At 43.4% G+C, this 17,311-nt stretch overlaps 1 protein-coding gene across 1 annotated transcript in view; it reads left to right on the top strand.

Annotated features, from left to right (window-relative positions):
• LOC121278803 (polyamine-modulated factor 1-binding protein 1-like) overlaps positions 1 to 17,311 on the top strand; it is a 357,653-nt gene that overhangs the window by 329,245 nt on the left and 11,097 nt on the right. Inside the window, exon 17 of the mRNA XM_041189256.1 lies at positions 6,640 to 6,742. Coding sequence (XP_041045190.1) covers positions 6,640 to 6,742 — 103 coding nt within the window. The remainder of the gene's footprint in view (positions 1 to 6,639; positions 6,743 to 17,311) is intronic.

Below are 17,311 nucleotides of genomic sequence, written 5' to 3'. Positions count from 1 at the left end.
CAGTTCTCATCTGGAGTGCTACGTATAGTTCTGGGCACTGCATCCCAAGAAAGATATGTTGGCCTGGAAGGGGTATAACAGATTCGCCAGAATGATTGCAAACAGTTAAATTATGAAAACAAGGTTGCATTAACTTGATTTGTATTCACTTGCATTTAGAAGGTTGAGGGGTGATCTAATCAATGAGCCGAATTTTTACCTTGGCGTGCGGGTGCGCACCCGACCTGCTTGAGCGTAAATAGCATATGATAATGTCGGGCAAGCATCCCAACATTAACCTGTGCTCGCGCGATATTTCGGTCGGTGGGTGCGTGCGAAAGTCAGAAGCGCACCTGCCGACAATTAAGAGGGCAATTAAGCCCATTAAAATTCCAATTATCATCAATTTTCCGTGGCCCGTCCAACTTTGCAGTTGGCGGACGGTGAATCTGCCAGGCAGACTTTGTATTTTTGATGAAACTTCATCCAAGGGCTGGATGAGGTTTCTATTATTAAATTTTTAAGAAATGTATGGACAGAATTTTCATCATCTATATGTTCAGGTGACTGATTCTGATGTGTGGGTATTTTTTTCCAGATTTTAAAATATTTCCTTATTGCTTTTAAATTCTTCAGCTCCCTGAGGCAGCTCTCTGTCTTCAGGGAGCTTTCATTCTGCACTCCCCCTGACCCCACGCATACGTCAGCGCCTGCCCTCGCCCCAGGAGCTAAGCATTTCAGCACACATTTCACACTAATTTCAGCTTCACAAGCACTTTTCACCATTTAATAAGATCATGGCTGATTTGCATTTCAATTTCATTTAGCCACCTTTATTCCATACGTTCCATATCAGTGAACAAAAATCTATCAATCTCAATCATGAAAATTTCAGTTGATCTCGCATCCACACTTGTTTGGGGAGTTAGTTTCAGGTTTTGTCCAGCCTTTTTGTGAAAACGTGCTTCATGATTTTATTCCTGAATGGTCTAGATCTAGTTTTAAGGCTACACCCTCTTCTGGGTTCCCCAACTGCAGGGAAGTTTCTCTGTAGCTACCTGAACAAGTTCTTGTAAACACATTGGGCAGAATTTTTAGCTCTGCATGTGGGCACGATTGGTGGGCCTGGGAGCCAATTAACGACCAGCCAGTGTGAAATCACAGTCGGGCACTGATCATGGGCGGCAGTCCGTTCACCGAATAAAATCATGAAGCACGTTTTCACACAAAGGCTGGAGAAAACCTGAAACTAACTCCCCAAACAAGTGTGGATGCAAGATCCACTGAAATTTTGATGACTGAAATTGATAGATTTTTGTTCACTGATATGGAACATATGGAATAAAGATGGCAAAATGAAGTTGAAATGCAAATCAACAGTGCTCTTCTTGAATGGTGAAATGTACTTGTGAAGCTGAAATTAGTCAAATTCCTGTGCACAAATTGGCTGCCCTGTTTCCTACATTACAGCAGTGACCACAATTCCAAAGTACTTCATTGGCTGCGAAGAGCTTTGGGATGCCTGAGAAAGGCAGTATATAAATGCAATTCTTTCTTTGAGGAGCTGTTTATAGTTACAGATTGTACTTGTGTCACTACACAAGCCTATATTGTCAATCCACACCATTATGTCAAATGTCATATCCAATCATTGTCTACAGACACAGGTTTTGATAAGTCATTGCTGGTATACAGGGAGATGCTATTAATTATTCATCCTTTGTCAATGCAGTATCTTTGCATTCTTTCAGAATGAAGGGCAAGATTCTGGATAGCTTCTTAGAATCAAGGGGTATCCAATAATACCGTAGCTCCAACCTGCTGTGAAGGCCCACAGATGAAGCAGAGGATTATACAATAAGGCCTACACTTAAAATGAACAGATATCGGTCTCTTCATTCCATTACTTAAGGTTTGAATGACACCATTCAGAGCCTCTGCATTGGAAGTGACACATATTCTATGGGACATAAGCAGAGAGATTTCCACAGCTGCCAGTCACTCCACACTACTTTGCACTGTTTGGAAGTTCTCCCTGTGTAGGATTTTCCGTTCGTCGAGCGGGCATGGCGGGTGGGCCCGGGAGTGACCCGGAAAAGGTCCGCCCCCCGTGATCAGGCCCTGATTACGAATTCACGCTGGTTGGCCAATTAACGGCCAGCCAGCGTGAAAGGTGCGCTGAAACACTCAGCGCTGTCTGGTTGGGGGTGGGTGGAGGGCGAGCGTGAAAGTCTTCGCATGCACAGGGGAACACACGCTGAAATCTCCCTGAGGCCACAAAACTGCCTCAGGGAGCTGAAGAATTGTGCAAAGGAAAGTAAAGATTTTAGAAATGATATGAACATGACCCCACATGTGACTCAGTCACATGAAGAGAGACATGTTTAAAATGAAGTTAAAATATTTTTTCTGATTTTTTTATTTACCATTGTTATCCTGCCCATGGATGGGGTTTCATAAAAAATGAAAATGTTGCCTGGCCTATTCGCCTGCCCAATGGTTGAGCGGGCAGCGAAAAGTACAAATTAATTACTTGCTTAAGGGCCTTAATAGGGCTTTTAGTTGTCAGCGGGCACGCTGCCTTCTCTCCCATGCGCCCACCAACCAAAAGATCGCAAGAGTGCGCGATGACATCGGGAAGCTTGCCTGACATCATCGCATGTGATTTTACGCGCTTGCCTGCAGGATGTAAAATCCTGCTCTCTGATGTTGAATTAAAGATTGCATTTTACTCCTCTGCCAGGCCTATGTCCTGCTGTATATTTTTGGATAACCTTTGCAGTACCTTCAACAAGTTTGATGCTCCCTCTCACCTTTCCATTCTTGACAAGATCCTTGAAATCCTTTTCCAAATACTCTTCAGGAGCGAGCTGACATTTCCTTAGCCTCCAATCAGAAACATCTGCTATTCCCCTCCTACCTCCTGGCTCTGGCTTCCTTCTGTGTCATACAGTAGTCAGTGTCTATTCCTCATCTGAACGATTTGTGACACACAACCCTCCCTTTCGCCAGGATTCACTGAGGTCTGGTGAGTGTGAATGAGAGGGTGAGTGATGATGTGAACAAATCTTTGTTGAGTATCCACACTGCTGAGGAAGAATGGCAGATTCCTCAGCAGGAGGGATAATCAACAAAGATTTGTTCACATCATCATTCACCCTCTCATTCACACTCATCACTTTCTCTCTATGCTTCTTCTTCCCAGCTTTTAGTTCATATGGACATATTGGGACAAAGAACTGAAATAGATTCTCTGCTGGCCACCATTTTCTACTGTTTTATTCTGCAAAAATCCCTTCAGACAATGAATGGCAGAAAACCAAAATTATTGTGAGATATGCTCAGACCAACTGCAGCTGCAGGATTCTCACATTTCCTTCCCCTATCAGTTGACAAAGTCAGATCCCATTATCTCAATTGCCTTCTCTTCCTGCTGGATTAATGACCAAGGACTGGAGGTGAAGGGGTCTTGCCACTGGCTGGAGCTCAGCAGGAGCCCCATGTCACCTCTTGTAGGGAAGACCTGCTGAATTCAGTGTCATTTAGGCACTTAATTGGACAGCAGCAGGCCCTACCTAGGATCACACTAGGGTCAGAAGTCTCACCCACCAACAGATGCTTTATCGATCATCAGTGGAGGTGGTAGCTGCTGCCAGCAGTGCACCCATCCGAGACCTAGGATTGTCGCTGGAACCAGAGAGCTCTTCCGGTCCCACCCATGGCCAAAGGTCCGTTGACTTCGGGCGGGATTTTCTGGTCATGCAGCGGGCAGGACCTGAAAATCCAGGCCTATGTCACAGATGAGTGATGGAGGGAGGGGATGTCACATGGTGGGGGTCTCAAGGAGGGGAGGTCGGCTGCCAAGGCAAGGGTGTGGCTCTCAGCGGGCCCATCCCCCATTCCCAGTGCTGGGTCTCTTAATGAGGCACTGAGTGCCTTTAAACAAGAAATGCCGACCGCCCCTCCACCCCACCACCTCAGGAGCTCACAAGTAATCCCACAGAGCTTTGCTTGCTATGCTCCTCACATGGTGAGACCCCCACCCAATGCTAGGTTAATACCAGCGGTGATGGGTTGAGCTCCCTAAGTGGCCATTAATTGCCCACTTAAGGGCCTTAATTGGCGGCAGGGTGGTAAAGCTTTCTATGAGCCTTCCCACCATGGACTTAATCAGGGCAGAGGTGGGAATACGGTGGGACCCTCACCTGCCACCCTCCCATCTGATTAAATGCCCCTCGCCAATGGGGAGGGCATTAAATTCTGCCCCAAGCAGCATTCCATATCATTGAATACAGGAAACTGTTTATTCTTAAGCCTTTAGTGTAAGATGAGGGGACAAGTTTTATAACATTTTTAAAATCTTTAATTTTAATTTTTTAAACTCTCATCTCCCTGAGGCAGCACATGTGCGAATTTCTGCGCTCGCCCTCCTCCACTGAGCGCCTCCACACACGTTTCACAGTGGATGGGCCTTAATTTGGTCGCCGGCGTGAAATCGCGGTCTGGCCCCGATCGCAGGTGACGCTTGGCTTCCTGACCGCCCCCGTCAAGCCCACCCGAAGAACGAAAAATTTTCCCCTTAGTATGGTGGAATTTCAAAGCCAGCAGTCACTGTGAATAATGAAACTAATATATGCAAGGAGACAAAACCCAAAATGTGAAAATGGAGGACAACCCAGTCAAACTAACTAATGCTACCAGTAAAATTCAACAAAAGCGAAATAAAAGTGCAAAAGCAATTACATAACATGGAATAAAGACTTCTTCATAATTTTTGCTGGGTCAAAATCCTGGAACTCCCTCCCAGCACCTCCATGAGTGTACCTACACCACATGGACTGCAACAGTTCAAGAAGGCAGCTCATCACCATCTTCTCAAGGGCAATTAGGGATGGGCAATACATGCTGGCCCAACCAGTGATGCTCAAATCCCATGAGCAAATAAAAAAAACCTTATTCCCTATTCCTTCCATTTCATGCAGTTATCCACCTGCTCTTCATTTCTGGAACTTCCTGCCTACCTCCCACTGTGTAGCTACCTCCTTCCATGCTTCCAGAGCCCTCCTCTTCAATGGTGCTTGTTATTCTGTATCCCAACTGTCACAATTTTCAATTCTCCTCTTTTGGTTGATGCCCACTGTTTACTTCCCTCTTCAATTAAGCACTTTAAGACTTCTTACTACATATTAGGAACATTGCAGAAATATCAGTTAATATTGTCACTGCTAACATTTTGTTAACTTGGTAAAATTAATCATAAATCTTAAGATTAATAAGATAAAAATAAGCAATCTAGGTAAGATTTCTGTTTAGTATCCCAAAAGCAAAATACTGCAGATGCTGAAATAAAAACAGAAAATGATGGAAATGCTCAGCAAGTATGGCAGCATCTGTGAAGAGACAAACAAAATTAACATTTCAGGTTGGGCTAGATATAGTGGAGTCCATCGGAGCCAAAATCATGGCGGGTAAGACCAGACAAATCAGGTGGGAGTACCTGCATCGGATTCCCAAACTCTCCCCAATTAAGTTTGGGGTGGGAAGGCCCTGATGCAATAAGGCAATTAGGCTCATTAATGAGTCACTTAAAACCAATTATCCCTGAGCCCAACGGAATATATTGGTGGCTCAAACATTCAATGGGAGCTGCTTGGCTTTCTCAAGTCTCCCTAAGACCATTCAGCTAACCTTGTAGGGTTTGCCTGTGGCCTTTGAAAGGGGAGGGGTCCCTTGTTGACAGGTACGATGTGCTCATTGGAAGAGCCCAGCATCAGGAGGGTGGTGTGCTGAAAGCCACCCTCCTGACACCTCCCCGGCACCGGAGATTCCCTTCCCGTGACCCCCATCCCGCCCTCAATCTCACCCTGTGACCTAGAATCCAGCATCAATCCTGGGGCTGGACCTCAGTGCATTACCAGAAGCAGCCACTGCTCCTGGTAGCACACCAGTAATTGAGACCTATCGGCCTCTAATTAGCCGGAAGCTCTCGGGGGCAGAATCTCTGCTCCAGTGGGCGCTTGATTATATGGAGGCCCGACTCTGGCCAGTGAAGTACCTGACGGGCACTTATTCACATCCAGCCTCCCCGTCAGAAGTGACACGCAGTTTCTGCCGGTTCTCCAATTGGTGCGGGGGACTCGCATCACCAGAACAAAATCCAGCTCATTAGCTCTGATTTTTCTCTCTCAACAGGTGCTGCCAGACCTGCTGAGTATTTCCAGTATTTTCTGTTTTTATTTCTGTTTGGTATTGTCCATGTAGGAAACTGAAAATCTTTTAACACTTTTCATGTTTCTCAACACACAAAGGCACCGTTCTACTCCTATAAGGAATAATTGAGAACAGCAGCCTCTGTTTGTCTTAATCATTCAACAGTTACATTAGTTGAATCTGCAGAGAAAAGAAAACCCTGTGCTCCACCCCCCCTGCAGAAAATGAAGTGATGATAAATAATAAGTTTAGAGATGATTTCTGTAACTGGTAAGAAACCTGATAGTCTGCAGGAGGCAGTTTTGCTGCCAGTCTTTGTCTGTGGAGTTGGCAGTAAATCATTTTTTCAAAAACATTCTTTCCAGTAGAAACAAATTTGAAGGAAACAAAATCCCCAATGTGCTTTATTCACAAAAGACAGTGAATTGTTTCTGTACCTTTTGCATTTAGGCATGAACAGGAGAGTCATATAGCAGAAAAACTTGCAACTATTGAAGACATGCATAACAGATCAAAGGCCAGTATTCAGTCAATTCAGCTGCTGAACCAACAGGTACAATACATTAAAATGTTCAGCCTAAGCTTGATAATAAATTGAATATTCAACTATAATTGCTTAATTTCCATGATAAGTTTCCTTAACTCTTTGTGAACCAAGAGCTTTTTTAGCTATTAGATTTTAATATCCTGTATAATGTAGGATTTAACAAAGCAGCTTTAAGTTAGTGACTGCCATTTTACTTGTGTGGTATCTACGATTTGTAAATCTGTTAGCATTAACCCAGGTAAACGTGTTTGTAAAACTTGTTTCACACTTAAACATATAAATGTCCATTTAGTTGACATAAGAGACGAAGTATTTATTTGCCTGTCAGTGGTGTGTGCAAATCCAATTGTGATTACCAAACAACAATTCCATAAAAGATTCATTGACTGTGTTTCAGGTGTTCTCCAACACAATGTACTGGAGAGGTGAGTTGGTTGGATAACAACTGTCTTCAGACTGCTACTGAGCAGGTTGATCATCAAAGCCAACTTAAAAGATGCATCAGAACAGGATTCAAAGTCCTTAAAATGACTAACAATTTTGCACTTGAATAGATATATGGGCCTTGTGAGGTGATGATAATTTAAATGGTGATAGGTCAGTTTGATCTAATCCTTCCAAATATCCTATGATAGCTTTGACATTGACTTGAACAAGCAGACAGGACCACAATTTAATGTTTCATCCAAGTGATGGAACTCTGACAAACCGGTATTTTCTAAGGGCGACGCTGGAATATCAGCTTAGGTCCTGCTGTTGGGCTCCAATGAACAACTTCATGAACTGAAGTCAAGACTATTCCCAGGTACTATCAGGACGGCTACTAAATGTTTTAATTTTCATGTTAGATATTTTCTCAGGTTCATTGTTGCTGATCATTCCCATAAGCAGTTCTCACACATCCTATGATTTGAAATACACTTTTCCTGCCCGATATCTAGATAAATAATAGCGAACTCAAGAATTATTTCAATGTATCACTCAACATTATGGGCAGAATTTTGCCCTTGGTGGGCATGCAGGCCCCACCGGCTCGGCGGCGGGTGGACAGCTGACCCCCAATGCTGAAGTGGGGCCTGCCACCATTTCCAGTGCGGGGCGGGGGGGAGAATCCCCAGCTGTCAAAGTGTGCTCTTTTGCGCATGCGTGCGAAAGAGCACACTGCTCCCTGAGACTAAGTGCTGTCTCAGGGAGATCAGTGACAGTCTGAAACACTTAAAAAATAGAAAAATAAACATGTTATTAACATGTCCCCCTCATGTGACAATGTCACACGAGATGGGACATGTTAATAAAAAGGACCTAAACTTTATTAAACTTCTTAAAAATGGACTTGAAATCTCATCCCGCCAATGGTTGAGGTTTCATGTATTATCAGAAGCCTGCTGGGGCTCCTGGCCTGCCCGCCAGCCTTAAGGTTGGACGGACAGGTTTTTAATGATCTTAATTAGCCTGTCAATGGCCTTAATTGGCCATTGACAGGTCGGCGGGCGGACAGCTGATTTCCCTGTCTGCCCACCCTCCTAAAAATTCAAAGGGACCGGGTCTATTCATAATCTTGGTGCTAAATTTGACCCCGAGATGAGCTTCTGACCTCATATTGATGTCACCATTAAGACTCTCTATTTACACATTTGTAATCACCTGACTTCATCCCTAACCCTCAGCTCATCAGCCACTGAAACCCTCATTCACACCTTTGTTACCTCTAGTCTTGAATATTCTAATGCATGCCTGGCTGGTCTCATACATTCTACCCTCCATAAAATTGAGGTCATCCAAAAACTCTGCTACCCGTGCCTTAACTCACTTAAACTCTGTTCCCCCATCAGCCCTGTACTCACTGATTTAAACTGGCTACTAGTCAGGCAACGTCTTGATTCTAAAATTCTTATCTGTGTGTTCAAATCCCTCCACAGCCTCACCCCTTCTTTTCTCTGTAATCTCCTGCAGTCCCACAACCTGCCAAGATATCTGCACTCCTCCAATTCTAGCCTCTTGTGTGTCCGCTATTTTAATCCCTGTACCACTGGTGGCCGTGCCTTTGGCTACCTAGGCCATAAGCCCAGGAACTCCCTCCCGAAGTTTCTCCTCTCCACCTCACTTTCGTCCTTTATCTTACCACATGAAATCTACTTCTTTGACTAAGGTTTCATCACCTGTCCTAATATCTCTTTATATGGCTCGATGTCATAATTTTATAATGGTCCTGTGAAGCACCTTGGGACATTTTATTACATTAAGGCGCTATATAATTATAAGCTGTTGTTTTTGTTCACTGGGTGGTCATTTACTCTCCACCAAATGCACCCTCTCGTATTGCCACATTCTAGCCACAAAGGTATGGTAAAGAAGTATGGAGTACTCACCTTGGCAGACTGAATAAGGTCATTGATGCTTTTGACACTGTATCCAGGTTCAGGGGGTGGCCCCATGGCTGCTGACCTCCTCTGCAATCTCTGTCCAAACTTGCCTGGTCAGGTGGGCCAGCCTCATCTTCTCGTCCCTAGGGAAGAGGATCTCCCACCTTGCCCTTGCAGCCTGGAGGAGAGCCCGCAGGGGGTCAAAAGTGAAACGTGAGACCACCCGGGGCTTGCCAATTGCTATTGCAGCTTCAGATTTCCTTTAAATTTTCAGCTTTCCGGGGGGAAGGCTGTCAGTTTTTGCAGACCAGGCAGTCACAGGGCTGGCAGTCCTTTAAATATGGTGGCAGCACCTGCTGTGACATCTCTGACACTGCCTCCAACACCTCACATCCCGCCTTCTCATTCCCACCAGATGACACCCGCACCTCACCACTGCTAATTGGTTGGCCGCCGAAGAACAAGTTTGCCTGGCTGCTCTGCACTTGAAAGAAAACACAAACTGCTTCAGGATCTACGGCCTAGTCACAAAATTCAGCCCAATACATATATGTATATACATATATGTATATAAACACATATATATGTATATCTCACTCAAAAATGCCGTTGTGGTTCCCCAAGAGTTACGATTAATAAATGGTTTATTTGAATCCTCAAAACTGCTGTGAGTACAGTAATTGACAAAAATGCACATCTGTTTTGTTTTCTTCTCTGTATTTAAGGAATCCGATAGCAATAAAGAAAAAAATGCTTCAACTAAAACGCTTTTGATTTACATTGTAATTTTAAATTTTTTTTTATACAATCTAAGAATGAGGTTGCTTTTAATTCTGTCATAGGCCCAAACATTTATATTTAGCCCTCACTTTTTATTCTGTGGGAATGTCTGCCTTTTCCCTGGAGGAAGGGGACCTGGAAGCCTGAGAGAGTAGCCATTCTATTAAAAATAATGGAAGGAAGTCATTAGACAGTTGAGAGTTCAAGAAGTGAAGGAGGCAAGTTTTGAAACATTCACATTTTAGGTCATCTCAGTAATTAACTGACATCTACAGATGGAGTCATTTCTTCATCAAAAAAATGAATCATCATAGATATTGCTTCAGACTCAGGTGTTTAAAATAATGAACTCAGTAGCCCCTTTTACTTTGAGTGGTTCCATTTAAAAATAACCCAGCAGACAAGTTTTAGTCTTAAACAAGATAAATCTTAGTTTATTACAAAATTACTGCTGAAGTAAAAATGATAAAGTTATTAACTAAGATACAGTTCCAAAGATTAAAATGCAAATAAAGGGAAAAAAATACTTAAAGATGAGATTTTCAAATCATTCTTTGAGATATTGTTGCCGGTCCGTTGCTTGAGTTCCTTCTTTCTGAAGTGAAGGTGTTGAAACTTGAGGTTTGGTTTAGCAGCTGTGAAGACTTCTGCAGTTGACTAGTCAGTGTTTGCTTTTTTTAGGTGGACTCAGTAGTTCAAGAAGGTTTTCGAAGAGAGAGAAGGTTTCTTGTTCCTCATTAGCTATGAGGTTACAGCACTTGCATATTTCCTGGACTTTTTTGGCAGAACAGTAGTTGATTTCTTAATTCCTTCCTCTTTGACTGCCAGTGGCAAAGAGAAAACCTCTCTCAGAGTTCTTCTTGGGGGTTTTTCACACAAGACCCCAGCAACTACATTAATTTTGATGAATCATTGTTCCACCAGGCAAACAATTATGTTGAGGCCCTTTGAAATCCCTTCCTGCCTCCTGTTCTATCAAAACCTTTCAGAAGATACATTGGACATCTCTGGAGGAGTCTTTGCATTTTAATAACTCTTCGTAGCCAGCTCTAGAGACAAGATTTGAACAAACACAGAAATGTGCCATGTTGCCTGTCCATACTTACATTTTGAATAAGGCTTTTAAACTCAAAGTAAAGGTTTGACAACAGAAATGTATATGTAAAACGGTTGTCCTTAAAATCTTTTATATCACAATTACACATTGGTGACATACCTTCCCCCTTACAGGAAAAAATGGTATTATATTTTCTTCTTTTAACAGAATTATGTTGTGGAAACAAGCAATAAAGTGATACATACATTTTTCACACTCTCTTACATTTTCTGGTTAGGTTTTATATGGGGATTCTCTTCTTTTTTTCCTGGTTTTTCCGACAGTTTGCACTGATTTTAATTTTGGAGCTTTGGTATCTGTAACCTTTTCATCACTGATGTCTTCGAAGAATGTGCCAGACAAAGCTAAAGCTGAATCAATTGCTGTTTCTTCGCCTGGATGTGTTTCCTGATCTCTTCCCAGACGTAAACCTTTTAAATTCTCTCTTTGAGTAAGCAAGTTAGCAATGGCCTCTTTCTGTGCCAGTAACTTGTGTCCCTTCTTTGTTCAAAGTCTCTTTTTGCTGATACAAGAATGTCACAAGAATATTCATGTCTGGTTTGTTCTTTGGACAGCTTAAAATCTCTCAGTTTTTCCTCATTCCACTCAGATCATATTGCATTTAAATCTTTTGAGCTAGGGCGACAGCTTTTGTGTTTTGTGTTGTTGCTTTTTCCTCCAACACCTTCAAACTGCCCCTCATTTCACAAATCAGTCTATCCCAATCATGTTTTGAACTAAGCCCAATAGCCACTATGTTAGTATTTCAATTCTGAAACTCTTTCAACTCATTTGGCTTAGCTTCAGCTCTTTCAACATCCAAATGACTTCCCCCAAGTTCTTCAACAAAGTGAGGCATCTCCCTCACTGTGTCTTGGCCTGCTTCTGGACTTCCTTGGTCCCTGTTTAACTTTGCTGAGCAATTTCAACCTTCATGTGTTTTGTCATCCCCTGTAAAGCTTCTTCAGCTGTCTGGAACTTTACAATTCCTGCTGCTCCGTTTGCTCAGTCTCTCTGTTTTTGAGTTTTATGGAGTAACACCTTTCAGTTTGCGAGATCATTTCCCAGCAAAAGTTCAACCCCAAGCTTGAGGTTATACCCACCGTTATCAACCCGATAACAAGTTCACTCTTTAAGTGAATTTCCAACAATTCTACCTCGATGCTTCTCCAGTTAGTTGTTTGACTATCACGTTGGAATTTATATGCTTCTGCAGGGTGGGAAATCTTCAATTCTTTCTGCCAGCAGTGTCTGTAAACAACCTGTATCCTGGATAGGTTTCTGGGGCTTCCTTTGCATTTGCACAAAGGGTTACAATTTTAAGACTACAGATACTGGCTGCATTGGAATACTGCCTGTGGCTTTCCTTGCATGCCAGCAGTGTTCTTTTATGTGCTTTTTATTCATTCATGAGATGTGGGCGTCTCTGGCTAGGCCAGTATTTATTGCCCATTCCTAATTGCCCTTGAGAAGGTGATGGTGAGCTGCCTTCTTGAACCGCTGCAGTTCATGTGGTGTAGGTACACCCACAATGCTGTTAGAGAGGGAGTTCCAGGATTTTGACCCAGTGACAGTGAAGGAACAGTGATATATTTCAAAATCAGGGTGGTGAATGGCTTGGTGGGGAACTTCCAGGTGGTAGTGTTCCCATGTCTCTGCTGCTCTTGTCCTTCTAGATGGCAGTGATCGTGGATTTGGAAGGTGCTGTCTAAAGAGGCTTGGTGAATTCCTGCAGTGCATATTGTAGATGGTACATACTGCTGCCACTGTGTATTGGGGCTGGAGGGAGTGAATGTTTGTGGGTGTGGTGCCAATCAAGCAGCTGCTTTCTCCTGGATGGTTTCAAGCTTCCTGAGTGTTGGACTTGCACTCATCCAGGCAAGTGGAGAGTATTCCATCATGCTCCTAACTTGTGCCTTATAGACGGTGGACAGGCTTGGGCAGTCACGGGGTGAGTTACTCACCGCAGGATTCCTAGCCTCTGACCTGCTCTTGTAGCCACTGTATTTATATGGCTAGTCCAGTTCAGTTTCTGGTCAATGGTAACCCCCAAGATGTTGATAGTGGGAGTAAAGCAGTGGTAATGCCATTGAATGTCAAGGGGCGTTGGTTAGGTTCTCTCTTGTTGGACATGGTCATTGCCTGGCATTTGTGTGGCACGAATGTTACTTGCCGCTTGTCAGCCCAAGCCTGGGTATTGTCCGAGTCTTGCTGCATGTGGACGGACTGCTTCAGTATGTGAGGAGTCATGAATGGTGCAGCGAAGATTCCCACTTCTGACCTTATGAGAAGGAAGATCATTGATGAAGCAGCTGAAGATGGTTGGGCCTGACACTACTCTGAGGAACTCCTGCAGTGATATCCTGGAAACTGAGATGATAAACTTCCAACAACCGCACCCATCTTCCTTTGTGCTTGGTGTGACTCTAAACAGCGAAGAGTTTTCCCCTTGATTCTCAATGACTCCAGTTTTGCTAGAGCTCTTTGGGGCCATGTTCGGTCAAATGTTGCCTTGTTGTCAAGGGCAGTCGCTCTCACCTCACCTCTGGAGTTCAGCTCTTTGTCCATGTTTGAACAAAGGCAGTATCGAGGTCAAGACCTGAGTGGTCCTGGCGGAACCCAAACTGAGCATCAGTGAGCGGGTTATTGCTAAGCAAGTGCCGCTTGATAGCACTGCTGATGATGCCTTCCATCACTTTACTGATGATTGAAAGTAGACTAAAGGGGCGGTAATTGGCCAGGTTGGATTTGTCCTGTTTTTCTGTGTACAAAACATACCTGGGCAATTTTCCACATTGCTGGGTAGATGCCAGCTTTGTAGCTGTACTGGAACAGCTTGGCTAGGGGCATGGCTGGTTTTGGAGCACAACTCTTCAGTACTATTGCCTGAATATTGTCAGGACTCATAACCTTTTGCAGTATCCAGTGATTTCAGCCGTTTCTTGATATCACAAGGAGTGAATCGAATTGGCTGAAGACTGGCATCTTTGATGCTGGGGACCTCTGGAGGAGGATCGTGCACTCGGCACCTCCGGTTGAAGATTATAGTAAATGCTTCAGCCTTACCTTCTGCATTGATGTGCTGGGCTCCCCTATCATTGAGGATGGAGATATTTGTGGAGCCTTATCCTCCAGTGAATTGTTTAATTGTCCACCACCATTCACGACTAGATGTGGCAGGACTGCCAGCTTAGATCTGATCCATTGGCGGTGGAACTGCTTAGCTCTGTCTATCACTTGCAGCTTATGCGGTTTGGCATGTAAGTAGTCCTGTGTTATAGCTTCACCAGGTTGACACCTCATTTTTAGGTATACCTGGTGCTGCTCCTGGCATGCCCTCCTGCACCCTTCATTGAACCAGGGTTGATCCCCTGGCTTGGTGGCAATGTAGAGTGGGATATATGCCAGACCATGAGGTTATAGATTGTGGTTGACTAAAATTCTGCTGTTGCTGATGGCCCACAGCGCCTAATGGTTGCCCAGTTTGGAGCTGCGATATCTGTTTGAAATCTATCCCATTTAGCACGATGGTAGTGCCACACAACCTGGTTTGTGGCCTGGTTTACTAGAATTATAACAGACAGGGTGCAGTCTACAGCTCTGCCATCTGTATTCCTTCTTTTCAGAGTCAGAGATTGGGGGTTTTACCATTTTTCCCCATTCTTTCCTTCCTCTCTATCCCCTGTTATCTTTTCCCTACAACATTATACAGACCATTTGACCCATACCTGCTGTGATTCAGAGGCCCGAGAGTTAATGTGTAGGACAGATGGAGTTTAATGTGGTAAAATGCGAACTTGTCCACTTTGGTGGGAAGAATAGAAAAGCAGTATACTCTTTAAATGGAGAGAGATTGCAGAACTCGGTGGTACCTAGGGATCTGGTTGTCGTGGCACATGAATCACAAAAAGTCAGTATGTTGGTACAGCAAGTGATTAGGAGGGTAAATGGAATGTTAGCATTTATTGCAAGGGGAATGGAATATAAAAGTAGGGCAGTTCTACTGCAGCTGTACAGGGCCTTGGTGAGACTACATCTGGAATACTATGTGCAATTTTGGTCTCCTTATTTGAAATAAGATATAATTGTTTTCGAAGCAATTCAGAGAAGGTTCACGCAACTCATTCCTGGGATGAAGGGCTTATCTTATGAAGAAAGGCTGGACAGGTTGGACCTATACCCATTGGCATTTAGAAGAATGAGAGGTGATCTTATGTATATATATATATATATATATATACATATAAGATCCTGAAGGGATTTGATAGTATGGATGCAGGAAGGATGTTTTTGGGAGAGACTAGAAGCGGGAACACAGTTTAAGAATGAGAGGTCTACCTTTTAAGATGGAGATGAGGAGGGTCATTAGTATGTGGAACTCTTTTCCCCAGAAAGTAGTGGAGGCTGGGTCATTGAATTTATTCAAGGCAAAGTTAGACAGATTTTTGATTGATAAGGGAGTCATGGGTTCTGGGGGGGGTGGGGGGTGGTTGGGGGGGGGTGGGGTGGGGGGGTGCGGGGGGGATGTGGGGGGGCACAAACGGCAAACTGGAGTTGAGACACAACCAGTTCAGCCAAGATCTTATTGATGGTGGAGCAGGCTTGAAGGGCTGACTGGCCTACTCTTTCTCTGAAGTCCTAAGTTCCTAATTCATAATCCTCAGTCTTCACTGCAGCTGCCCTTGCTGAAATAACCTTTTGTTCCCCCATTTTAATATTGTAAGGGAGGCAATTTTTAAACTCCTCTAACAAAGCCAGTTCTCTTATCCCATCGTAGGCATGCTCTATTTTTAAAGCATACACCCATCGCTCGAAAGTAATCTGCTTGACTCTTTCAAATTCTAGATATGTTTGTATGGGCTTTTTAGGGACTTTCAGAATTGCTGATGATATACCTCTGGCATGAGATCATAGGCACTCAGCATTGCATCCTTAGGCTGTTTGTAGTCAGCAGTCACTTCAGGACCCAGTGTGGAGAAGATTCCTTGGGCTTTTCCTGTTAGCTGACCCTGGATCATCAGTGTCCACACATCCTGGGATTAACGTAGCTGATCTGCTACTTTTTTGAAAGCAGTAAAGAAGGATTCTACATCTCTATTATCAAATTTGGGAACAAAGTTGGAGAATTCTAGGGCGTCGAGACCTGTTTCAGGGTTATGGGGATTTTGGCTGTCATACACAGTGAGATTTCCCCAAGCACCTTCAAGCTGTCTTAGGTCTCTATTTCTCTGCATTTGCAGCTCCAATTCCAACTTCCGTAGCTGGAAATTCCATTCTTTCCTTACCCTCTCTTTCTGAACTTGCCTTTCTAACTGTCTCTTTCTTTCTTGGTTTGAAGTTCTAGCTCCTATTCTCGGGCCAATATCTCCTCCTTTTCTTTCTGGGCTTTAATCTCCAAATGAATTTTCAGCTTTTGCAGCTCTATTTTCGCCAAATTAACCTGATCCGATTTTGATTCAACTTCTGCTGCCTGTTCTGACTCTGTACTGAATTCAAAATGCTCAGCCAGCATTTTAAGGAATTCCTGTCTCCTTGTCTTCCTGGGGATCTTAAGTCATACCTACCTCACACGGCTTATAGTTGTTCCACGTCTACGGACACTAACTTTTGCCAGTTCAAACCCTCCTAATCAGTAAACTTTTATGCATCAAAAGTTGCCAACATAAATTATGGTTAGTACTTTTTATAAAGCAAAACTCGCTGCTGTAGCTTCTGGGTTGGTTTCAAGTAATTTGGACTCTGTTACTTCGCAGCTGTAGAAGGGAATGTAACTGTAAGTCCCTTTTACTTCCAATTTCTTTGCAGTTTAAAATGTGACTCTTTTCATAATGGATTGAATCTTGGCTTTTAGTGCAAATTTGACTGTGGGTCATTTTGCAATGGGTACTGTCTTGGACATGAGACTCCAACTGTCACAACCATGTAAAACCCGTCCCTCAAAGTGGTCTGCAAGCTAAGAATTTTTGTGCATATGCATGTAGCCCCCTTTTAATTTATGAGTGGTTCAATTTAAAAATAACCCAGCAGATAAGCTTTAGTTTTAAACAAGATAAAGGCTAATTTATTACAAAACTGCTGCTGAAAGTTACTTAAGTAAAAGTGATAAAGTTTTCAACTAAAAGACTAAAAAACTAAAATTACAAAGATTAAAATGAAGACGAATTTAAAAAGATACTTGAAGATGAGAATTTCAAATCACTCTCTGTGAGATATCATTGCAGGCCTGTTGCTTGAGTTCCTTAATTCTGAAGTAAAGCGGTTGAAACTTGACGCTCAGTTTAGCAGCTGCAGTGGCTTCTGCAGTTGACTAGTCAGTGTTTGCCTTTTTAAGGTGGA

This window comes from Carcharodon carcharias, chromosome 6 (assembly GCF_017639515.1).
Source record: "Carcharodon carcharias isolate sCarCar2 chromosome 6, sCarCar2.pri, whole genome shotgun sequence".
NCBI lineage: Eukaryota > Metazoa > Chordata > Chondrichthyes > Lamniformes > Lamnidae > Carcharodon > Carcharodon carcharias.
Note: the sequence above shows the minus strand (reverse complement) of the source record. Positions and strands in the feature narration are given on the sequence as shown.